The sequence below is a fragment of the Petaurus breviceps genome, unplaced genomic scaffold (genome assembly GCF_028583685.1).
Source record: "Petaurus breviceps papuanus isolate PSGF00001 unplaced genomic scaffold, PetGlider_PUasm1.0 186, whole genome shotgun sequence".
In the NCBI taxonomy this organism is placed as follows: Eukaryota; Metazoa; Chordata; class Mammalia; order Diprotodontia; family Petauridae; genus Petaurus; species Petaurus breviceps.
Window position 1 is genome coordinate 4165387 of NW_027185798.1, and position 25852 is coordinate 4191238.

The 25852-nt window shown below is 42.4% G+C and overlaps 1 protein-coding gene across 5 annotated transcripts in view; it reads left to right on the plus strand.

Annotated features, from left to right (window-relative positions):
• The window catches only part of YEATS2 (YEATS domain containing 2), a 118954-nt gene that overhangs the window by 59036 nt on the left and 34066 nt on the right, over positions 1-25852 (plus strand). For 4 of the 5 annotated variants that reach the window (XM_069089418.1, XM_069089422.1, XM_069089419.1 and 1 more), the window contains 7 exons: positions 1442-1545; positions 4322-4429; positions 5228-5395; positions 7254-7512; positions 11972-12133; positions 22764-22888; positions 25112-25270. In XM_069089418.1, coding sequence (XP_068945519.1) covers positions 1442-1545; positions 4322-4429; positions 5228-5395; positions 7254-7512; positions 11972-12133; positions 22764-22888; positions 25112-25270 — 1085 coding nt within the window. The remainder of the gene's footprint in view (positions 1-1441; positions 1546-4321; positions 4430-5227; positions 5396-7253; positions 7513-11971; positions 12134-22763; positions 22889-25111; positions 25271-25852) is intronic. The other variant, XM_069089420.1, reaches the window with a different exon arrangement.

Genomic DNA, 25852 nt, shown 5'->3' on the forward strand with positions numbered 1-25852 from the left:
GTTGTCCAAGGCTCGAGCCCCTTCATGGCTCTGTTCTTGAGGAAGATGTACCCTTTTCAGTAGTAGGAAAGAATGCCTAGACCCAGGTGATCAACTTCTAAATTGAGAATTAGGGGATCCCTAAAGAGAAAAGAAGGAGCCCCTCTCCCCATTTCCCTTCTGGTCTATCCCTGGCCTTTTCATCTTCCCTGCTTCATTTTCCCAGTGTGGGCTGAGCTGCTTCTGCTCACTATCCCTTCCCCCCGGCTTGCTGCGAGCCTCTGTTCTTCTCTGTGGGACCTTACTGATGCTGGGAACTAGAGCAGGGGACCACTATCGGGATCATCTAGTGGCAGTTCTTCATTTAGAGACAGAATCACTGGGCAGGGCTGGGGAGAGCCTGATGCTGCCCCTTCCCAGCACGCCACGGTGGCAGCAGGAGCATCCCAGGAGTTTGAGGGTGCTGCAGGTTTGCGTAACATCAAACTACACTCACACTTGGGGGACACTCCATGCACCCTCAGGCTCCTGTAATGACTGATTGACAGCCTTAATAGTCTGACTTTTGGCTGCTCCAGAACCTGCCACGGTATTGTTGCTAGGAGACTCAGTGTTCACAGCAGGCCTCGTCCAGCTAGAGTAGTGATTTTGTGTCATTGGTCAACATTAGGTAGGACATGCCTGCATAGAAAAATGATTTTTTTCTTTCAAAGTAGTCCCTTTGGGAGACTACAAACTAATTCCAAAGGCACTGCCATCACAGAACTCACATTTCATCTTTTTGGCTCCTCTTAATGGTAGGTCATCTTTATTTGAAGTTGGGTTTTGTTTTAGAAAAAAGTCACTGGGAGCGAAGTGTGCTGGGTGAAGGCAGTGACCAAGCTGCTGGGCCTCTTGTCGTTTTTGCTTATGCTACTGCAGGCCTAGGAAGGAGCACCGCCATAGGAGCGAGAAGCAGCAACTTGTAGGTGTTTGGGGTCAGGTTGACATGCACCCGACAAAGTAGTGAGCCTCTTGACTTGGTGCTGAGCGCCGTTCTGAAAGGCTTTGAATGACAGCAGCGGATTGGGAAATGTGCAGTCCATCAAGGGACAGCCTCCACAGGCGGTTCCCATTTGGACCTAGGGCCCATATCACAAGGCCTAGCATACAGACACTTACTCATCATTTATTGAATTGCATTTCAGTGCATTGCTTTAAAAACCAAGGCTTGAGAGTCATCTCAGAGTATCTCGTGTGCACTTGATATTATCCCTTTATCTCCCTCTCTGAGCTCAGGTCCTCCTATGTTGGTGAAAGGAACAGCTTGGGGAGCTGAAACATTTATTTTTTCCACAGTAGTTTGGAAATCCTTTCTTTTTCAGCTTTGCTTGGATCATAAAGGTAGAAAATAAGGAGTGGCACAGAGGAAGAGAACTTGTCAGTTGTGTTAAGATCTCATTTTGCATGCCTTCTTCCCCAGGAAGCCCCACCAGCAAGTTGTCCACTGCATCTCAGACTGCCCAAGGAACAGGGTCTCCCGTTCCTAAGATTCATGGAAGTAGCTTCGTCACGTCTACGGTCAAGGTAACACTCTCTTGGTATGCATGCATGCAGCTATTTTCTAAAGTTAGCAGGCTCACCCACATATGTTGTCTCTCCCAGCAGGTGGCTAGCTTCTTGAGGGCAGGGCCATTTCATTTGTGATGTTGGATCTCCAGAGCCTAGCACATAGCAGGCATTTAATAATGCATTAATAATAATTTAATTTAATAATAAAACGGTGTCTTTTCAGCTGGCTGTGTAGATTTTATCCCTAGAGTTATTTTGTTTGTTTTTATCCCTAGAGTAGGAAGGAACGTTAGGGATCATTTAGTCCACCCTGTTACCCAAACACAGGGATTTACCTTGTGATGCCCTTGATACAAAGGAGGATTGCTGCAGTGTGAAAACCTGTCTGTAAATCCCCGCACTGCCGCTTATTCTCTGGGTGACCTTCACTTCCCCGTCCCTCAATTTCTTCATCCGGAATATGAGGGCTGTACACTGGAGGGCTTGCAAGGATTTTCCGAGCTCTCTGGATGGTTCTTGGATCTTATCTGGCCATCCGATCTCTGCCTAAGCCCTTCTGTCCGTGGGGAGCTTTGCACTTGTGCAGATAGCGCACCGGCCCTTTGTGCGCTCATGTCGGCTTGTTAGAAAATATTCGCCCTCTTTTGTTGGGGTTGCTTCTTTGTCATGGTTTCTCCCATTGGTTCTAATTCTTCTTTACAACATGACTAATGTGGAAATAGGTTTAATGCGAAGGGGGGAGAAAATTTAGAACGCAAAAGCTTATGGAAGTGAATGCTGAAAACTAAAAATATTTTTTTTTAATTTTAAAAAAGAAAAGAAACTGCTTGCTTATGTTTAGCCAAAATTTTCCCTTTATCCATCTTTACTATGGTATTCTGAAATAGCAAATAATGGCTTTGCTGTCCCACCCCTCTTCCCTATCTCCTTCAGTTTTATTTTATAACCTGCCTCTTTACTGAAATTAATTTTATCTATTATTTTTTATTGGGTCTGGCATTATCTAAGTAAACCATCATATCATTTGCCAGCGGAGACCATTTTTCTTTTCTTTACCTAATATGCGTATTCCTTCCACTTATTTTGTCTTACTGCTATTTCTAGCAATTCCAGAATGAAATCAAATGATAGTAGTGACTGTAGCTCTTACTGGAAAGGATTTTACTGTTTTTCCCTTAGAAATGTTAGTACTTGGGGGTGGCTAGGTGGCTCAGTGAATAGAGCACCGACACTGGAGTCAGGAGGACCTGAGTTCAAATCCGGCCTCAGACACTTGACACACTTACTAGCCATGTGACTTTGGGCAAGTCAGTAAACCCCAATTGCCCTCCAAAAAGCAAAAAAGAAAAGAAAGAAATGTTAGTACTTGGTTTTAGATTGATGTTATCATATTTTAAAAATATTCCTTAATTCCTTTGTCTTTAATGTAATTAACATTGTTTTCAAAGCCTTTTTTTTCTTTTGCATCAGTTGACATAATCATGATTTGTATTATTTTTGTTATGTTTACAGGCTTTCTAATAAAAGTGCTTGGCATGTAGAAAGTGCTTAAATGTTTTGTTGATTGAATATTGAGCTATTCATGCACTCATGACAGAACTCCATAGTGAATAAGTTTTTTAAATAGGCCACTTACAGCTTTAATATTTTACCCAATATTTTTACTTCAATTACTCTAGTTAATAGTTTTCTTTTTATGCCTAATCTCTCCCTCCTTTGGGTGTTGGCATATTTTTCTTATAGACAATATATAGAATATGCCTTTTGTCTCTGTTTTTGTAGTTTATGTAGTATTAGGGTTAACACCAGCATCCTTAAAAACAGTCCTGGAATAACCATCTCTCAGGGAGACTGTCCGTGTGAGTGATACCTGCTTAGCTCTGAGTGGAGCTAGAAGTTCTGAAGTTCCTTCAAATGTCAAGTTTCACATCTCCGATTAGCTGGGATGGAGAGGTGCATTTTGCATTTTAAATTTTAAAATTTGCATTTAATGTAAATTTAGAGACAATTATTGTGCTGATCTATCTTCAGCATAATGACCGAATAGGGCCAATGCTGGACTGATAATGAAGCAGCTCCCTGCCTCCTGATGGAGAAGGGAAGCCTTTAGAATGCAGAATATATCCATGTACTTTGGAATGACCAGTGCGGATTGACTCTCCTGTGTGTATTTGTAACGGATTTTGTTTTCTTTTGTTCTCAGTTGGGAGGAGGGCGATAACGAGAGGGAAGTTCTTGACCGATTGAAATGAATAAAATCTATTTTTTTTAAAAACCAAGAAGGTTCAGTTCTGGAAGAGTGAGGAAATGGAGGCATAAGTGTGTCAGAAATGACTGATGTAAAAAAATGTAATTAAAAAAATGAGACTGCTATAAATTATAAAAACTTATATAAAAACAATACAGCTTCAGAAAGTCAGTATTTTTGTTGTGTTTGCAGACATTGAGAAATTGTCTTCATCTTCAAAAGAAAAAATTTACTGTGCTTAATAAAATATTTGCTAAGTCTGTATGTAGTTTCCAAGCCAAGCAGTGAATGATGTTAGCAGAGGACGTCTGGTTGTATCTCCTCTTTTACTTTTGACTTCTAAAACAACATCGACTCTCAGCTCTAGCTGTGACTGGGGAGATTCCGGAGAATCTTCGTGAGCAGTGAATCTCCAGGGGGAATTTCTCAGATTTCTAGGGTGGTAGAACCTCAGTCACTTGATGCAAGTGATCAGAATTGAATTGGATTTCCTTCTGGTTTTTTCGGTGCCTCAGTATGTGACGTGTGTGATTGCTTCCCCAGCAGGAGGACTCCTTGTTCGCATCTATGCCCCCTCTTTGCCCAATCGGGAGTCACTCCAAGGTACAGAGCCCGAAACCCGTCACCGGAGGGCTTGGAGCTTTCACCAAGGTGAGTGTTTGAGGCCTCTGCCCATCGTTGGCTAGCTGAGTGCTGGTTGGGGCAATGGTGTTCTTTCATTGGCATTCCCATTACCACATGCCACCTTTCCCTCAGCTCCTCGGGGAGTGAGATGCAGTGCCAGGACTCGGACTTTAGTTCTGCTTGGAGGACCCTTTAGGTCACTGCTTTCCCTTTTCCTGGCTTGTGTCTGATTCATAAGGAAAGGACGATGTGGGTCTTCTGGTGCTTATCCTTTTCTATCCCAGGATCTAGGACCTGAGTAGGGAAGCCTGTCTGACACTCCCAGAAATGGGTAAAAAAGAAACCCACTTTCCCACTCCACTTGGGGACAGCTTTAGCTCGAGCAGAAGTCTTTCTCTGTAACTTTTCATCCTTGCTCTCAATTCCCACCCCCACCCCCAGTGTGATTCCTGGTCCATGTGATGAACTCTCACATCCTCCAGGGCGTCTCCCATGTCTCTGCTAAGCCCTTCTCCATGGTCCTGGAGCAGGCCCTTGGGCATCATGATTTCCCATCCTGTCTGCCCCCCTTGCACTTGCTCTCCTTGTCAGAGTCCTTTCTGAAATGGGGTCCTTAGAATGCCTGACCCCTCACAGATTCAAAGAAGCAGGTGAAGGATTTTGTTGACATATTCACAGGGTAAATGCTTTTTTCTGTATGCAAGCTTTATCCAGGTTGCTTATTGCCTTCTTTTGCAGACCACATTTCACTAATTTGTTAATCCCAGCAGACAGAACGTGTCCAGAATGGGGTGCCTTATTCACTGTCATTGTGTTCCTTACAAGGTGATCATCAAGCAGGAGCCTGGAGAAGCCCCCCACATGCCCACCTCAGGAGCTACCACTCAGCCACCTCTTCCCCAGTATGTGACTGTGAAAGGGGGTCACATGATAGCTGTGTCCCCTCAGAAACAGGTCGTGGCTGCAGGAGATGGGTCTGCTCAGTCACCCAAGGTACAAGTTCCATTCCTCCACGGTTGGTTACAGGGAGGGCTAGGGCAGCCATTGCATTGTTTGAACCAACTGAAAACTCACTCCGCTTGGAATCAGGTGACCCAGCTCATTTGCTTTCTGCAGGTCCACATCTGAATGTCACAAATCATGTGTTCGCTCTGCCTCCCTGGGATCGGTCAGATATGTCCCTGGGACTCTGCATCCCCAGGACCCTTGCTAGTTTGGTAGACACTGATTATGAGGAGTAACTTCCAATTGCTGTGAAGATTGGGATATCCCCGAATGGTGGGAGAACTTACAGCCAGATTCCTGAGCGTAAAGGCACAGGTCAGCCTGAGGTCAGGATTAGAAGCAAGGTACTGCTGGGGGTCCAGAAATAGTTTGAGAAGGAGAAAATGTTACCTCCTTTGCCACTAAACCAAGGCCCTGAGCCTGGACTCCCCTCCTCAGATGGAGATAGGGGGCCCGCAGCTCTCCTTTTTCACTTAAGCCTCTTCTGGTATTTGAAGACCCTTGGTTTTGGTCATTTTCTACATATGTAGATTTTAGGAGAAATATATGTGTTGCTAGGAGAAGAAGAAGAAACAGCAACCCATGAACATGTATGAGAAATACATCTTATCCTTCCTGCTTTACAAAGTTCATTGAGATATGTGGTTCCTTGTCTCTGCTCCAGGTGGTGTCCTGAGAGCATTTAGGCCTAGATTGTTTAAATCCCTTGCCAGGTATTCCAGTTCTAGGTACCGTAATTTGAGGGATGCAGTTCAGAGTCTAATAGAAATGGAGAAGGGGTTGAAGTCTTTTGATATTTGGCCAGGGTAGCAAGACAAGCATAGACCCAGACAAAAGATTTGTTTTCTTTGGTTTCAGCTCTACATGAAAAGCCAAATGATGCAGCATTGAGTATGCTACCATTCAGAAATGGATTTAGGTCTTTTTCCTCAAAGTCCATCAATATTTCATATGCTAGAAGAGGGAAGGAATGCATGCTTACTCAGGTTATAAACCAGAGGTAAAAATATGGCAAAATTTAAATTGTTCTCTGACTTGCCCCATAGACATTTATCTGAATGCGTGCGTTCGTTTTGTGACCCAACAGCAGACTGTGTCTTTCTATCCTGGTCTGTCCAAATCATCATTGCCTTTTTTAAGATTCTAAGTTCTGTGTAGTCAGGTTATTTGAATCCTATACTACACTCTATACAGCACCTTGTAAGTCCCCACTAATTTTACATTAATGTTGATTAAAGCTACAAATATTGTTTCTGTCGAACTAATATTCCAAGTGTGGGAAGCCTGTAGTTTATTTCTCCTTCACACCTGCTAATCACTCAGTCTGTCAACAAGAGGCTAAGAGCCTACTGTGTGCCGAGGGCAATGTTGGGCCCTGGGGATGCATGTGCGAGGGAAGACACCATCTGAAGACTGACCTGCTGGTGTTCAGGGACACTCACACTGCCTGGTTTACTGGAGAAAAGACTATAAAGTGTAGTCTGTCAATCTCATTTTGTCTGTAGAGGTTACTGAGCATCCTGAGCTTTTCAGTGGAAAAAGAAGAAGCAGAAATCAGGGCCAGCTCTAAGAAGCAGCAGAGTGATTTCCACCCAGATGCCATCCCAAATCCCTGTGTCAAGAATGTGTGCTTCCAGTTACATGCCTAGGGCAGCTAGCTGCTTACTCTTGGATGACTGATTCAGATCCATGTGACATGCCCAAGGTCCCTGATTTTATTGTTCTGTTCCTGTGGGAGTAGTCTGAGCCACAAAGCGTCACTCACATACACAGCTCACTCAGAGAGGGCTGGGGCTTAGCTGAGGACCGGAAGGAGCCCAGGTGACATCTTCTTTCTCTTGAATAGGTGGTTGGCGTGCCAGTCGGGTCTGCTTTGCAGTCCACAGTGAAGCAGGCCATGGCAATCAGTGGTGGCCAGATCCTGGTGGCCAAGGCCAGTTCCGCCGTTGCCAAGGCCGTTGGTCCAAAGCAAGTTGTAACCCAAGGAGTTGCCAAAGCGATTGTGAGCGGAGGTGGAGGAACCATAGTTGCTCAGCCTGTGCAGACCTTAACCAAGGCTCAGGTCACTTCCACTGGGGCCCCAAAAAGTGGATCCCAGGGTTCAGGTAACGATGTCATTGGTTAGTTTAGGAAAGCTCTTGGGGAAGGTACTGTCATGCCTTGGCTCATAATCAAGTTGTAAAATTCTGCATAACATCCATATGAGTAATCAATGCCGTGTGATCCTGACAGTCTAATGGCATTTGAAGGCATGTTGAAAGGGCCCAGTAATAATTTGTGGATGACCCTACGAAAAGGGTCAAAGTTTACTTCAGGTAAAGAACCTCTTTCAGGACTACTAAAAATAGTGCTCCACAGTCTGAAGCATAATTCTCCATTTTTCTGTCATCTCTCCTAAGAGTTCTTCCAGACTTAGATTCTAGTTAGATCATTTTATAAAAAATTTTCTCTTTATAGAAGGTGGTAGAGTAGAAAAGAAAGCTGGGCCTCTGCCCTAGCTCTGCCACAACCTTGTGTGAGGAGGCCTTTTCTCTTCAAATGAGAGGAGGACTGCCCCTGCCGAGAAGGGAGGAAGGCTGTTTTGCCCCAGCCTCAGCTGGCAACTACATTCTTTGCCATGATTCGTCCCAGAGCTGAGGGGCAGGGGGTCCAGGACCAGCTCTTCTCAGGGACCTGTTTGGAGGCTTCCGTACTCTGTCTTCCCATATCCTGTTGGCAATGGCAGCAGGTGCTTTTGTTCCCCATCACTCCTTGGAATGACTGCCTCAGGAAGCAGCACCTTCATGTGTCCATCTGTGCCTAGGGTCCAAGCAGATGAGAGCCTCCCCTACTGAGCTGGGTGCTTCTGCCATGAACATCCCCATGCCCTGGCAGCTGCTGCCCCTGGTGAAGGCATAACCTACTCCACCCCCTGGAGCCCCGTCATTGCCTTCAGCCTGCTCTTACTGCCTAGGACCAAACAGGGCATAGGCAGTGCTTCCCTGCTGCTGCTGCCACTGCTCCCCTGTCCTCAGCTAGAGAGAGCTGTTTGTGGACGGGCAGTAACAAGCTGCGGCCCCTAGCTGCCCAGGACTGGAGGGACGCTTCCTGCCACTGTGTCCTTGACTCGGGATTGAGCTGTATGGAGCAGGCCTCAAGCCTAGACTGTCCAGGCAACCATTTGGGTGGGCCTCTGTCCTGCCTTTAACTGCTCTCTGATAACTGCTGCCTCCCTTTTCTGTGGTGAGCAGACTCGCCCCTCTTGCTCTCCTGGTCCCTGGGATCCCAGAGTGAAAGCCTCTCCTTCCTCCACACACCCCTTTCATCTCTACAACTGTCACTTTGCCATTGAGACTTCCTCTTGCATGCTGCCTTGTGGGCTCCCAGAAAACCAGCTTTCTGAAGGTGGCCCTGGACTGCTGCCCTCTCGCCATGCTGGGCCAGATGTCCTGGATCCTTTCCTCTCGCTGCCGTGTCTAACCTACCTCACCATCACCCCTGTTGTGCCCCTTGCATTATTTTGGACTCTGAAATGCCTCTCTTGGTTAAAACCTTCTGCCTTCCACCTATCCCTCTGCCTCATTGCTCTAAATTCTGTTCATCGTCCTCTTCAGAGCTGACAGTTTGTCCAGCATTTCATCCCATCCTGGTCGCACTTTCCTCCGTATAGTCAAGAAGTTCAGCTCTGCACTGGCCTCCCTCTGCTCTGGGTTTCTGGCCCTCAGACCCCATCAGTCCCATCCCTTGTTGGCCTTCAGCACACCTCCTGAGGTATAGAAATGCTCCTGGGAGTTGTGTTCCTGTTACCTGGTCTCATCTGCACCTTGAAGGACACTCTGTCCTCAAAAAAGGCTGCAGCACTGTTCCCACAGCTTTTCTGAGTGCCTTAATTCCTGCTTTGTTGAGAGCTCTCCTCTCACCGAATTGTCTTCCCTCTGCTGCCATTCCCTTCTCTTTAGCCCAAGGCTCTGCCGAAGCCATGACCTTTTGCCTTGTTCCCTGAGGCCCATTCCTACCCTCTCCCAGCAGCTTGACCCATCAAGTCAGTCAGCAAACATGTATTAAGTACCTACTATGTGCTGGGTACTGTCCTGAGCTCTGGGGATACAGAGGAGGCCAGTGTCACCAAATAGTGAGGTGTAGAAGACTAGAAAGGGAGGGAGGGCTCTCAAAGCCAGTGGATTTCATATTGGATCCTAGAGGTAATAGGGAGCCATTGAAGCTGTTTGGATACGATGGTGACATGGTTATATTTGCACTTTAGGAAAATCAGTTTAAGGCCTGAGCAGAAAGCAGCCTGGGGTGGAGAGAGACTTGGGGCAGAGAGACCAGCGTGTCCCCATGTGAAGAGCTCAGCACATTGCTGTACCCCCTTGTCCATCTGGCTTTTATTCCTCCTAAGCCAGCCCAGCATCCCTGTTGGGGCCTCACTTTACTCTCTTCAGAATCTCAGCTCCTTCTTTATCCAGTTCAGCTGCAGACAGTCTTCAGCCCCGGCATTGCTTGCCTTGTACCTCCTGTGTGACCAGCCTCTATCCCTGAGTTACTTCCACTTTTGGCCTCCAGTCCTGCTTGGGTCCTATTGAATGCCACGTTCAACAGGAAAAGAAGTCACATAGCCCTGAGTCTGGATCCACTCCAGACTGACATGGTCTAACCCCAGATGGGCCCTTCCTTCCTCAGTGTTCTTCCAACGTGGTTCTATCCAACTTCCCAGGTCACATCTACCCCCCCACCCCCACCCCCGGCTCCATCGTCTCCTCCCTCTCACTAAAGGACCTTGACTCGTACTTGGCTGGAAACAGTTTGGCGTTTTGTTGAAAGCTCCCTCTTCTGCGCACTGCGGTGTCACATCCATCACCCGTTCTCAGAGGAGGAAGTGTTTCACCATCTTGCAAGCACCAGCCCTTCTTCTTTCTCCTCTTTGAACTTACTCTCTTCCCTTAGTTTTCAGTCTCTCCTTATCTGCTTGCCCTCTGCTGCCTACAAACAAGTTCCTTGTCCATTTCGGGGCCCTTAAGTGTGGGTACGCCCCAGGGATCTGTCCAGTGCCCTTTCCTACCTCTTCTCTGCCTAGATTCACATGGTGATTTCATCAGCTCCCATGTATTCAACTATCATCTCTAGATAGATATCTCTCAAATGGACCCATATGGCCCCCATGTCCCTCCCAAGCTCCAGTCTTATACCTCCAGCCATCCTCTGGGTGTCTTATGTCCAAAACAGCTCATTATTTTTCTCCCTGAGAGCACCCTCCTTCTTTGCCTATTTCTTTCAAGGGTGCCACCATTTTAGTCCTCCAGGTTTATACACTTGGACATCTTCAGTTCTTCGTTCTCATTCACCCCACCCAGTCCCTAATCCAGTGACCTTATTAACATCTCTCTCATCTCTTCCTTTCACTTTATTCTCTGCCTTGGCTCTGCGTCTTCCAACTTGAGCCCAAGTGCCATTGCTTCCAAGAGTCTTTCTTGGTTTCTCTAAATGTTTGTGCCCTCCATTCCCAGGCACTGTACATTTATTTTGTATATATCCTGTATTTGTGTGTCTGCTTATATATTATATTCCTCTGGTAGAATGTTAACTCCCTGAGGGCAGAATTTGTGTCCCATCTGGCCTGGTATCTTAAGATAGGTTTGAATTGAATTTTCTTTTCTGTCGCTAAAAGTCTGTTTCTTAGTAACTTATCACTTTGATGTGCCTTAACACACGCCTTTTTATGAATTTTTTTCCCTTTGGATTGTGATGTAGTTGAGTTCTCTTGGCTCTTTGGCAAACTATACTCTATCCTCATTTCTTATAAAAAGATAGGCAGCTTCCCCAGCATCCTCATGCCATGGTGTAACTCCCCCTGACACTAGGAATAGAACTGTCAGATGCACCAGGCAGGTCCCTGAGTTCTGCTTCAAGGAGGCGCATGGTGCAGACTGCTGCTCATTGACAGGCTTTATAGTGGCCTCCAGAGTTGGGGGGGACCAGAGGATGCACTTAGCTCCAACAGCAGTGTAAGATTTGGGAAGTGAGATTTCACGGTCCTTGTGACTTTGCCCCTTGTTGCCTGGATGTGGTCTCTTGGTCTAGAGGGTAGATCTTGAAAATTTTTCCTTGGTTTGAACCAAAATAAACATTCCTCTTCACTGACCCAAGACTAGGCAGAATTCAGCCCTGAAAAAGAGAGTCAGCAGAGGCTCCATTGTGTTGGACAGAAAACTAAGCCAGGTGCCCAAGCGTAACATCACAGGCCTTCTTAGGATCAGTCTGAATATGCATACAGCCTGTGGGTGGGCTGGGGACTCCGTGTTAGCGAGAGTTTATCCGTTCTCTGTCATCTCTCTTTCTCTCCCTTTTCTCCCTCGCCCCCTCCCACAATGTATGCAAAAGATATATAGACATATACGTATATGTATACATGTATATTGGTGCTGACTTTGGCACCAGTACTATAATCACAAACATTAAATAAGAGTGGCTACAGTTTATTATCACCTTTTCCCACTGGTGATTTAAATAGCTTGGGGTTTTTTTGTTACTGAGATTTCTGTTTTCAAGTGTTTCATCACCACCTGCTTTTCTTTGTCATTCTAGTGATGGCTACTTTGCAGCTGCCAGCCACCAATCTGGCCAATCTGGCAAATTTACCTCCTGGCACCAAACTGTACCTTACGACAAACAGCAAGAACCCTTCTGGGAAAGGAAAGCTTCTGCTGATCCCTCAAGGGGCCATCCTGCGAGCCACAAGCAGTGCTAGTGAGTGTCCTGTGAATCATCTTGTGGGGCCTGGGCGTATTCCTCTGGGATCTGTGAAGTGAGTGGGTCAGGCCAGGAGGAAGACAGCAGCTCTGATCTGCCATGGGGGCTTCTTCATAGTGCAGGGGCAGCGGCCTTGCCTTACTCTGGGTCAGAAACAGCCTGCATCCAGCAGGGGCAGGTGGTGTGGGAGAAGCACGAGGGGAAACCTCCTCAGGTGTCCTTTCTCAGGTTCTCAGCTCGGCTGCTTTTTTCTTTCTAACTTTTGTCTCTCTAATACCAGAAAAATGTGCTTGTTCTAAATAATTTTTGTGTTACTGAGGATGGAGGGACAAAATCATATACTTTGGGTATATTCCAGTGGCAGGGATTGGAGCCTGGGAGGAATCATTAATTTCAGGTGACACTGAGAAGAAAGAGATAAGAAAAGCTCCCTATCTCCCAACCTAGATATGACTTAATCAGAAGTCAGTCCCTCCCAACAGAATGGCCTACCCCTGGCATCCGAGATAAGTCTTGGACTTATCCATGTGCCTCAGTTCCCACTGTCTCCAATCCCATGCTCTATGTCACTTCCAGCCTTTTCCCTCACACCAACCCTATATCCCTTTTTGCTTTCATTTCTGTTCCTACCTATTAACAAGGTACAAGATGAATAGACATTTCCCAGGATCACTGCTTAGGGCCGGGGAGCTCTGCTCTGGAATTACTGTCATCCTTTCGGGGCCACTGTGATTCAAACTGCCTGTGGGTAATATTGTCCTGGGTGAAGCTGACTTGCTCTCTGCCCCTGCACCCATGTGGACTCACTGGCCTGAGGGGGAACAGGGCTCTTTCCTCTCTTGTCCTTGACAAACCAGGTGGGCTGAAATGTGCCAGTTCCCGTAGGTAGAAAAGGGCATTCTGGGCTAGGGCTAAACAAAGATGCTCTAGATGATCATCTTGGATTCACCGTAGAAAATCAGCCAGATGGGTGGGATGTAGGAAGAAAAGTCTGTTGTGTGAGATCATGGTCATCTCCTCAGGTCCTAAAAGATGAAGCTTTAGCAACTAATAGTGTATACGTTTCATCTTTGGAGGTAGTAGCCCTAATGTGGAAGATTCACACTCTTCCTCCTTGGCATTTCCTTCCTATTGTGTAAACACCAGTATAATTGAAATCCAGGTAAATCTCTTTTCAAAAAAATTTTTTAAATGTATTCCTCACTTAAGTACATGATAAAAAAAAAAAAAAACACTTCCATGTACTCAGCACAACATAAAAAAAGATTCAATATAAAATCATGAATTTCCATTTCATGCTTCTTTTCCTCTTTCTACCCTCACCCTGCACTAGAAAAGGCTACCATTAGACACAATTGTGTGTGTGTGTGTAAAAACTACATTTAAACTTTTGTTTATCAGTTCTTTTTATGGAGTGTATAGTCCTTCATAGGTCCTTTGTATTTGATTTGAGTATTTATAATAAACCTAAATTGAGAAATTATTGAGAAATAAACCTAATAGTGGTATTATTGGGTCAAAGAGTATAGACAGTTAATAACCGTTTCAGCATAATTCCAAATTGCTCTCCAAAATGGTTGTATCAGTTCACAGCTCCAACAGTGAATTAGTATCCCAATTTGTCTGCATCCCCTTCTTTTGTTATAGTCAATCAGATAGGTATAAAATGATATCTCAAGAGTTGTTTTAATTTGCATTTCTCTAATCAATAATGATTTGGAATATTTTTTCATTTGACTCTATATAATTTTGATTTCTTCATTGAAAAACTGCCATATCCTTTGACAAGTTTATCAATTGGGGAATGGCTCATATTATAAATGACAGAATTCTTTATATAGGTAGGATATGAGACCTTTATCTGAGAAAATGTCTATAAAACTTTTTTCTGATTTTTCTGTTTTCTTTCTGATCATGGCTACATTGGTTTTATTTGTACAAAACCTTTTTAATTTAATATAATTAAAACTGTCCATTTTACACCTCACAGTGCTTTTTATTTCTTGCTTATTCTTTTTTAAAAATATATTTATTTATAGTTTTCAATGTTCATTTCCACAAGATTTTGAGTTACAAATTTTTCTCCCCGTTTTTCCCCTACCCCCACCCCAAGATAGCGAGCCTACTGAAAACCCCTTCCCCCAATCTGCTCTCTCTTACATCCTCCTCCATCTCCCCCCTAACTTTCTAGTAGGGCAAGATGGATTTCTATATCCTACTGCCTGTATATCTTACTTCCCAGTTGCATGTAAAAAACAATTTTTTTTCAACATTTGTTTTTCATACTTTTGAGTTCCAGTTTTTTTCCCTTCTTCCCTCCTCACCCACCCCCACTGGGAAGATAAGTGATTCAATATAGGTTGTATATGTGTAGTTATGCAAATCATTTCCATAGTAGTTCTATTGTGAAAGACTAACTATATTTCCCCCCATTCTATCCCTCCCCCCACTTATTTTTTTTCTCCTTTGACCCTGTCCCTTTTAGAAAATGTTTGCTTCTAACTACCCTCTCCTCAAGTCTGCCCTCCCTTCTATCATCCCCCCTCTTATTTTCTTCCCCCCTGCTTTCCTGTAGAGGAAGATACCCAATTGAGTGTGTATGTTATTCCCTCCTTAAGCCAAATTCGATAAGAATAAAGTTATCCCATTCCCTTTCACCTTCCTGCTCTTCCCCTCCATTGTAACAGTTTTCTCTTACCTCTTTTATATGAGATAATTTGCCCTAATCTGTCTCTCCTTTTCTCCTCCCAATAAATTCCTCTCTCACTTCTTAATTTTATTTTTTTTAGATATCATCCCTTCATATTCAACTCATCCTGTGCTCTCTATGTATACATGAACATATATATGCTCACACTTACATATATATTTATTTATACATATACACTCCTATACATACATGTGTGTATGTATACACATATGTACACATATATTCCCTTCAACTGTCCTCATACTGAGAAAAGTCTTATGATTTAAAATTATTATTTTTCTATGTAGGAATGTAAATAGTTCAACTTTAATAAGTTCCTTATGATTTCTTTTTCCTGTTTTAGCTTCTCATGCTTCTCTTGCTTCTTGTATTTGAAAGTCAGATTTTCTGTTCAGCTCTGGTTTTTTCATCAAGAATGCTTGAAAATCCTCTATTTCATTGAATGACCATATTTTCCACTGTAGCATTATACTCAGTTTTTCTGGGTAGATGATTGATTCTTGGTTTTAATCCCAGCTCCTTTCACCTCTGGAATATCATATTCCAAGCCCTTTAATCCCATAATGTAGAAACTGCTAGATCTTGTGTTATCCTGATTGTGTTTCCACAATACTCAAATTGTTTCTTCCTGACTGCTTGCAGTATTTTCTCCTTGACCTGGGAACTCTGGAACCTGGCTATAATATTCCTAGGAGTTTACTTTGGGGATCTTTTTCAAGAGGTGATCAATGAATTCTTTCAATTTCTATTTTGCCCTCTGGTTCTAGAATATCAGGGCAATTTTACTTGAGAATTTCTTGAAGGATGATTTCTAGGTTCTTTTTTTGATCATGGCTTCCAGGTAGTCTAATAATTTTTAAATTATCTCTCCTGGATCAGTTTTCCAGGTCAGTGGTTTTTCCAATGAGATATTTCACATTGCCTTCTATTTTCTCATTTGTTTGGATCTGTTTAATAGCATCTTGATTTCTCATAAAGTCATTGGCTTCCATTTGCTTCAGTCTAATTTTGATGGAGTTTTTCTCTTCAGTGAGTTTTTGAAGTTCCTCTTCCATCTGGCAAATGGGGCTTTTTAAGGCATTCTTCCCCTCACTGGTTTTTTGGGCCTCTTTTGCCATTTGAGTTAGTCTATTTTTTAAGGTGGTGTTTTCTTCAGTATTTTTGGGGTGCCCTTTAGCAGGCTGCTGACTTGATTTTTCTGATTTTCTTGCATCATTCTCATTTCTCTTCCCAATTTTTCCTCTACTTTTCTTACTTGATTTTCAAAGTCCTTCTTGAGCTCCTCCATCGCCTGTAACCAGCTCATATTTTTCTTGGAGGCTTTTGATGCAGGTGTTCTAACTTTGTTGTCTTCCTCCTGCTCCATGCCTTAATCCTTTTTGTCCCCAAAAAAGGAATCTATGGTTTGATTACGTTTCCTGGGCGTGTTTATCTTGCCAGTCACTTCCTTGACTTCTGAGCTCTTTGGCACGGTAGAACTCTGCTTCCAGAATGGAGAGAGCTTTGTCCAAATTGCTGGGGTTTTTGTAGCTGCTGGAGCTATTAGGAGGGCACCCATTCTTACAGCTCCACAAGTGCTGGTACCTGGCCACACACCCCAGGACCGCCACCCAAGACCGCAGTCCAGATGCAAACAGGTTAAAGCAAGAGCAGTTACCTCCTGAATGATCGCTTGGTCCCCCTACAGTCTGTAGGCCAGGAGCTCCTGAGAGAGACAGCTGCGGGGTGGGCAGCAGCACAGCCTCTGTGCCTCCACCGCTTCTTGCCCCGGGCAGGGGCTGGACCTCACTCTTCCATCCATCTGTCGCCCCCCCCCCCCCCCCCCCCCCGAGTTCCAGCAGAGTTCCACACTGACCTTTTACTTTGTCTTTGCCGGTTATGGTTTGAGAAGTCTGGAAACCACCACAACTGCAGGTGAGTCATTCTCCTGAAGTCTGCTCCAGGCCGCTGCTGGTCGGGGCCACCCTGGGGCCAGAACCACACAGCTCACGCAGGGCTGCGCTCGGCCCCCCGTGCACTGTCGGCCTGCCAGGCTGTCTGCAGCAGGAGATTTGTTTCCCTCTGTCACTTTGTGGGTTCTGTAGCTTTCAAGTTTGTTTAGAGTCATTTTTTACAGGTGTTGAAAGTGGTTGGAGCTAGATTTGTGCTTCTCTTCTCCCACCACCCTGCCCCCCTTCATGTTTATTCTTCAGTTGTTCTCCCATCCATAAGTCTGACAGGCAATATGATCCATTTTCTAATCCATCTTCTAATTTTCTTGCGATATCTCCCTTTATATCTACGTCATGTATCCATTTTAACTTTATCTTGGTAAATGGTGTAAGATACTGGTCTATGCCCAGTTTCTGCCAGACTGCTTTCAAGTTTTTCCAATTTCTACCAAATAATGAATTCTTATCCCAAAAGCTTAAATCTTTACATTTGTCAAACACAAGGTTACTGTAATCATTCGCTACTGTGTATTATATGTCTACTCTGTTCCACTGGTTAGCCTTTTTATTTTTAGCCTGGTACTAGGTAATTTTTATAATTACTCCCATATAGTGTAGTCTAATATCTAATACTGCTAAACATTCTCCTTTACATTTTTTCCCATCAGTTCCTTTGATATGTTTGACCTTTTATTCTTCCAAATGAGCTTTGTTATTACTTTTCCTAGCTCAGTAAAATAATTTTTTGGTAATTTAAGTGGGATGACATTGAGTAAATAGATTAGTTTAGGTAAAATTTTCATTTATATTATGTTGTCTCTGCCTCCCCATGCATAATTAATAATTCTCCAATTATTTAAATCTGACTTTATTTGTATAAAAAGTATTTTATAATTTATGTTCCTGGGTTTATTTTGGCAGTTATACTCCAGGTATTTTATATTGTCTGCAGTTATTTATTTTTTTTTAAAGCAATTGGGGTTAAGTAACTTGCTCAAGGTTACACGGCCAGGTGTTTCTGGGTGGGTGCTAAGTGTCTGAGCCCGGGATTCAATCCCAGGTCATCCCGACACTGGGACCGGTGCTCTTACTTGCTGTGCTACCTGGCTGCCCCTGTCTGCAGTTATTTTAAATGGAATGTTTCTTACTATCTCTTTTTGCAGAGTTTTATGGGTGATATAGAAATGCTTATGGTAAAAGTCATGCTTGCTCATGGATTTAGGGAGGTGCTTCTTACCATTTTAAGGAAGAATCCCTTTATACCTGTGTTTTCAAGTGTTTTGAATAGAATTAAGTGTTGTATATTATTGAAAGCTTTTTCTGCATCTATTGACACATAATTTTTGTTACTGATAGATTCAGTTATGTTATTATTTTTCCTTATATTAAACCATCCCTGCATGCCTGGTATAAATTCTTCTTGGTCATAATGTATATTATTTATAATATTGTTGTAGTCTCCTGCCTTGTATTTTATTTAGGATTTTTATATCCATATTAATGAAATTGGTCTTTGATTTTCTTTCTTTTTCATCTCTTCCTGGTTTAGGTGTCAGTACTGTATTTCATAAAAGGGGTTTGGTAGGACTCCTTTATCTGTTATTCCAAATAATTTACTTAATATTGGAATTAGTTGATCTTTAAATATTTGCTAGAATTCTCTTGTAGATCCATCTGGTCCTGATCATTTTTCTTAGGAAACTCACTTGTGAGCTGTTCTATTTCTTTTTCTAAAATAGGTTTATTTGGATACTCTATTTCCTCCTCTGTTAATCTAGGCAGTTTATATTTTTGTAAATATTCTCCCATTTCACTTAAATTGTTTGATTTATTGACATATAATTGGGCAAAATAACTACGTGTAATTGTTTTGTTTTCATCTTCATTAGTGGTATATTCAACCTTTTCATTTTCAGTCCTTGTGATGTGGTTTTCTCTCTCTCATATTAACCTATGGTTTAGGTATTTTGATTTTTTTTTCATAAAACCAAATTTTAGTTTTATTTATTAATTCGGTGGCTTTCTTCTGCTCAGTTTTATTAATCTTATCTTCAATTTTTAAGATTTCTAATTTTGTGTTTAATTGGGGATTTTTGATTTGTTCCTTTCCAATTTTTTAAAATTACGTACCCAACTCATTGGTCTGCTCTTTCTCTGTTTTATTAATATGAGCATTTAGAGACACAAATTTCCCTCTGATTACTACTTTTACTGCATCTCATTGGTTTTGATATGTTTTTTCGATATTATCATTCTCCTTGATGAAATTATTGATTGTTTCTATGATTTGTTCTTTAATCCACTCATTCTTTAAGTTTAGGTTATTTCGTCTCTAGATAGTTTTTAATCTGTGTTTCCATGGTCCCTTATTGAATATAATTTTATCACATTTTGATCTGAAAAGTTTACATTTAATATTTCTGTTTTTCTCCATTTAACTGTAATGTTTTTATGCCCTAATATATAGTCAGTTTTTGTAAAGGTACTATGCACCACTGAGAAAAAGGTGTATTCTTTTCTATTCCCAATTTTCCATACATATATTTATCTAGCTTATCTAAAATTTTATTCTCACCTTTGACTTCTTTCATATTCATTTTTTAAATTAAATTTATCTAATTTTGAGAGGAGGTAACAGTCCCCCACTATTATAATGCTACTATTTCCACCTGTTATTCATTTAACTTTTCCTTTAAAAATTTTGATGCTATAGCATTTGGTAAATATAGTTTTAGTATTGATGTTGCTTCATTTTCTATGGTATCATAATGTAGTTTCCCTGTTTATCTCTTTTAATTAAATCTATTTTAGCCTTAACTTTGTCTGACCTCATGATTGCTATCCCTGCTTTTTTTTTACATTCTACTCCAGTTCTTTATTTTAGCTCTATGTATCTCTCATTTTTAAATGTGTTTCTTGTAAACAACATATTGTGGGATTCTCATTTTTAATCCATTCTGCTATCCCCTTCCATTTTATGGGTGAGTTCACCCCATTCACATTCAAAGTTATAATAACTTATTTTTGTTTCCCCCTCCATCCTCTTTTTCCTTACTGTTATCCTTTTTACCTCAATCTCTTCACAAGACTAATTTACTTCTGACCACTACCTCCCTAACCCATACCTTTTTTAAGAATCCCTCCCTTATCCTCAACCCTTCCACTCCTGTTCCTTAATCTACTCACTCCTCTGAGTCCCTCCCTTATCTTCTCCCCAGCCCTCATACTTCTTCTGTCCCCTCACCATCCTATTTCTTTATAAATTTAGAAGACTTTTATACCCTTCTAGATGTATATATTATTCTCTCTTCAACCTAGTTCCAATGAAAATAAGATTCCAACACTACAGGCCCTCCGCCCTCACCTGCTTCCTATGTAACAGTTCTTCCATTCCCACCTAGTTTGTATGAGATAATTGCTCTGTTTTACCTCTACTTACCCAATTTTATTTGTTAGTCATCTCTTCATATTTAACTCTGCCCCAAGCTTTTTATGTATGTGTTTTTAAACTACTCAGGTAGTGGTAACATTCTTAAGAGTACAGATAACATTTTCCCCTACAATAAGTAAACAATTTGACCTTATTTAGTCCCTTATAATTGGTCTTTAGTCTTTACTTTGTTTCTTCTAGATCTTATATGTCAAAATTTCCATTAGTTCTGGTCTTTTTGTCAAGTACCAGAAAGTCTTTCCGTTCATTAAATGTGCTTTTTTTTTCCCCATTCAGGATTATACCTAAAAGCTGGGTAAGTGACTTTTGGTTGCAACCCCAGCTCCTTTGCTCTTAAAATATAATCTTCTAAGTCTTTTCATGTAGAAGCTGTTGGATTTTATGTCATTCTGACTAGTTCCAAAATATTTAAATTGTGATTTTCTTGTTGCTTGTATTTTCTCCTTGACCTGGGAGCTTTGAAACTTGTCTGTAATATTCCTGTGACTTTTCATCTTGGGATCACTTTCAGATGGAGATTGGTGGATTTTTCTATTTCAATTTTATCCTCTGATTCTAGTACTTCAAGGCAGTTTTCCTTAATAATTTCTTGTAATATTGTATCTAGACTCTTTTTGATCATATCTTTCAGGTAGTCCCAACACTTCTTTTTTTTTTTTTTTTGGAGAGCAATTGGGGTTAAGTGACTTGCCCAAGGTCACATGGCTACTTTTTGTGTGAAGTGTCTGAGTCCGGTTTTGAACTCAGGTCCACCTGACACCGGGGCTGGTGCTCTATTCACTGTGCCACCCAGCCGCCCCATCCCAGCACTTACATTGCCTCTCCTCGATCTGTTCTCCAGATCAGTTGTTTTTCTAGTGAGGTGTTTCACGTTCTATTTTTTTTGTTCCTTTGATGTTGTTTTATTGTTTCTTGTTATGTTATGTCACTAGCTTCTTCTTGCCCAGTTTTAGTTTTTAAGGGGTTGTTTTCTTCCTTAAGACTTTTTATTTTTTTCCAGTTGGTTGACTTTCTTTTCATAGTTTTCTTGATTTTCTTAGATTGTACTTATTTTTTTCCTAAATCTTCCTCAACCTCTTTTATTTTATTTTTAAAGTTCTTTTTAAGCTCTTCCAAGAACTCTTTTTGGACATGTGACCATTTGACATTTTTCTTTGAAGTAGGAGTGGTTTTTAAAATTTCACTGGCTTCTTCTGAGTATTAAACCAGATCTCCTCTGTCCCCATAGTAACTATCTGTGGTCCAGTTTTTTCTCCTTTGCTTACTCATTTTTTTCTTAAGCAGCTTATCATTATAGTGAGGTTCTAGTCCTGAGGTAGGGAAGTGTTTGTAGTGTGGGTGATGCTTCAGGCTTCAGGTTTTTCTTACAGTTGCTTTCTGAGCTGCCTGGGAACTTGACTTGGGTGTTCTTTTCTGCCTCTGAACCACAGCCAGGACCCCAACGTGCTTTTACTGCACATGCTCTTGCTATTTCCTGCCATCCCTCCTGCTGCTGCAAACTTTAGCTTACTCCTCTGCCCTGGAACTGAAACCAAGGAATGTGCTTTCTGGCAAATGCCCACAGCCCTGCCCTGAGCTGCTGCACTCACCTGGTGTGTGCTCACTCCTGCTTATCCACAGCTGCAGCCCAGGACAGGGTCTGGTCAGCACAACTGGACAACAGCAGAGAGACTGACCCCCCACTGTGAGGTACAAGTTCCCAAAGGGAGGCTGCCCCGGCTTGTTGGTTGGTGATTGAGCAGAGTAGGCCTGGAGGTGTTTGCACTTCACCAGAGCCAGGCTTCTGGCCTCTCTGGAGTCTTCTCAAGTTGTCTTAGGAGAATAACAGCTTTACCCAGACTTTAAATTGTTTTTACCACTCTAAGTTCACTTTGAGGCATTGTTTTGTCTTGTTTTGGGGGGAAAGAGCCCATTGTTTCATAAATCATTCTTTTCCCTAAACTATTCTTGAAGAGTTGCCAGAGTCCTCAGGACTGTTATTGGGAGGAGAGAGAATGGGATACAGGTCAGAAAAGTCTGTTCCTAGAGGGAAGAAACAGAGTCCAAAAGCTGGGGGATAGTAGTTAGGACTAGAGGTCTGGAAAAGAGTGGGCGCTTGCAGTTATTGTGAATGTAAAATATTCTGAATTTCATCCAGGGAGGCAAAGTCAAACAGGAAGAACACAGTCTCTGAGTTTCAGTAAAATCCAAGAGGTTTGTTTGAGAATGTTGACTGGCCCCAGATTTGGTGACCATTTATTTGTCTAAACAGTAAGATAGTTGAGGGAGATCAGTCATGTTCTTGGCTAGAAAATGCTGATATCTGATTTTCCTTCTGTCTTCTCCCACACCAAGGCACAAAGAGCTTTTGAAATCTGTCTCCACTGTATTTGGGATTTGTCCATTCACTTTCCCGATCAGGTAGATAATGAAGAGGCTTCAAGACCACTCCTGGCTCTGGAGAGGGGATGTCAATTTGGGAAAAATCAAGTACATGTCAAAGGGAGAGGGTGGCTTGCAGGGACTTGGGGATGATGGTGCCTCTTTGTGTTCCAGACCTCCAGGGAGGAGCTTCTGCAGCCGGAGGCAGCAGTGCTGGTACAGGAGCTCAGGGTGCGAACCCCGGAGGGGTGTCCCCACATTTGACCTACACATCCTATATCCTCAAGCAGACTCCACAGGTTTGGGTCCTTCGTTTCTGCTCTTTTGAAATTCCTTGGAGACTGAGAAATTGCAGGGGTTATTTAGGCCTTTGGGCCCAGTCAACTTCCTTGGGAGCCAGGATTAACACCTTTGTATTATTGGGGGGCTGGGGCAGGTGTCATTGGACCCAGCAGTAGTCACAGGCATATTAAATTGAGTAGCAGTTGAAGGTCTGTTTTACACCTCATTAATAGGGTCCTCCCTTCATCCCAGCACATGACCATGCCTTCTTCTGTCCCGGCCCATAGCTGTCTTCCACAGAGGAGCTACCCATCTTGTCAGATGCCACCCTCTACCTTTATAAAAAGTTCATCGTAAGTCTAGCATTAAATATCAGCATAAGGTCCTTCCAACTCAAGACCTGTGAGAGGCTGTGGTAACTTTTCAGGAGCTCACCCCTCCAAATCTCCATTGGGTTTTTGTTCATTTCTGTTCCTTTTTCCTTTTGTTCACTTAGAGCTGTCGTGCGTACCTATTGCTTCTAGTTCTGCTTATCTCACTTTATGTGATTTCATAAAACTCTTCTCAGATTTCTTTATATTCTAAATAATTGTTGATTTTAGTAACACTGTAATGCTGGGCCGCAGTTCATTTCACCATTCCTCTCTGGTTGGACAGTTATGCATTTCCAGTTTCTGATAAAATGATCAGATTATTTTGTAACTTAGACTGCTTACTGACTGCTAAGTTATTTTTTTAAAAGGTCCTACTAATTTGAACCTACCAACAATGAACAAGGATGCCCCGTTCAGCTACCCCGTTCTCTCCTGTCCTTCCAGTACTTAGTTTTATTGCTATTAATTTTTTTGTTGGCATTTTAATGAGTGCACGGTTGTACCTCAAAGTTGTTTTAATTTTTATGTCAATATTACTAGTGAGGTTGAGCATCTTTTCAGCTAATTATTAAGAATTTATTTCACAGTTCCTGTCCTTTGAAGATCGAAAATTGCCATTGTAAATGTTTTATTGTTTTTTATGTATTTTTATCTGTTGTGTCTTCCATATGTGTTTTCTGCAATCTGTTCTATTCTACCCTTTGACATTTTTTTGTTATAGAGAAATTTTCATTTTAATGTATTCAAGCACAACTATCTTCTCCTCAAGTATTCATATTTGTTGAAGAGGAAAAGTTAAGAGATAAAGTCTTTCCCTTTTCTTGCATCTTTTTTTTTTTAAGCCTTAGGAAATTTCATTTAACTTTAGTTTTTGGAATTAAGTAAGGATCTGACTAAAAATAGATTTTTCATGGCATCTACAGTAGAAGTATTATTAACATTTCAAGGACCAACTGTATCATTTATATTGACACACAAAATTTTAAGTGATTTTACCATAACTTAATATAAATTTTTCAAAGTGTGGAGATACACTTTTTAGATACAAACAATTACAAGAAAATATAATTTTAACTTCAGAATGAAAGTTTTCAACCTTTTTTTTTGGTCTTACATATATAAAAATGTACTGTGTCAGTTGGTACAGCTTGGTATTTCAAGGAGACTGAATCCAAAATCCTCCACTCAAGTTGGATTCTGATGCCTTCTAAATGATGTGGAAGCCATGCTGGGTTTTCCAAGGTCTTTCCAGTGTAATGCTGACTTTGTCAGGATCTCTGAAACTGGAGAGACTTTGAATAACAGATTATGTATCTCAGTTGAATAGGCCAGCCCCCACTGGTCATCATCAGGTTGTCACTAGAGGATGAATTTTTATCCATAGCAAATTATGAAGGTGGAGATGCCGCTGAGTGGGCATATCCATCTCCACTGAGAGGAATCCTGCGTCCCTTGAACTGTGGGAGTGATAGCTCTACGCTAGGGAAAACAAAGGAGCATGTTTAGTGTCTCTGAAAGACCCTCGGTGTGATGTTCTGGTGGCCTTCTCCATCAGCATATAGCAGAGCCATTATCAGATTATCTGGGAAGGGGGTGGGAGAGCGTGCGGTTTGGGAAGAGAAGGGGGAGGACACCATCCCCAAGTCTCAGAATCACCTGTGGCAGTAATCCAGGTCACATTGGCCTGCAGTCAGTGAGCGCACGTGGTGTTTTCTGCTTGCTGTGAGTGATGCACTGTACTGGGGACCTTTGCAAATTTCTGAATCTAAAGAAAACTCTATTTTCCATAACACAGAGCCTCCTTTTGTTACTTTAGGATAAGTGGTACTGACTCAGATCTTTTTGTTCTTCCTTTCCTGTCTCCAGGGCACATTTTTAGTTGGCCAACCATCCCCTCAGAGTTCTGGAAAGCAGCTGGCAACTGGATCCGTGGTTCAGGGCAATTTGGGAGTCAATGCGTCCTCCACCCAAGGACAGCAAGCGTTGAAAGTTATCTCTGGGCAAAAAACAGCTTTGTTCACCCAGGTAATGTGTCCACTGTGCCTCCCCCCCCTTTCCTCTTTTTTTCTTTTGATTTTTTTCTCCCTCCCTTCCTCTGTCTCCCTTCCTCCTTTCCTTCCCTATTTGACTTAGTCCTTCCAAAGAAAATTCCACCTTTCTCCCATGAGATTGCCATCTCACATGTCCTCTAAATGTCTCAATTTTATCCAAAAGTAAATATTGGCTAAAAGCACTGCCTCCTCTTTCTAAGAAAATAGAGCAGAGCAGAGAGCACTTGACTAGGTAGAGGGATTTTTAGGTGTCTCCTAGAAGAGACAAGGCAGTCCTTGGCTTTTTCATGGCTTCTTAGAGTCAGAGATTAGTGAATGCACACTTTATGGGTGACTTTTCTTCGCATGGTCTCAGTACTTTTACTTGACGCCTCCTGTGTGAGCTGGACATAGAAAGAAAACCAGACAGTCTCTACCTCAAAGAAGCTGCTTTGTTGCACCTGTGGCAAACATCACGTCAGGCAGCATATGTGAGAGCTGTGCCTCGGGGAGCCTGAGAACAGGAGGGGTCCAGCAGGACCTTGGTCAGGATGTGGCTCCTGAGCTGGGCTACAGA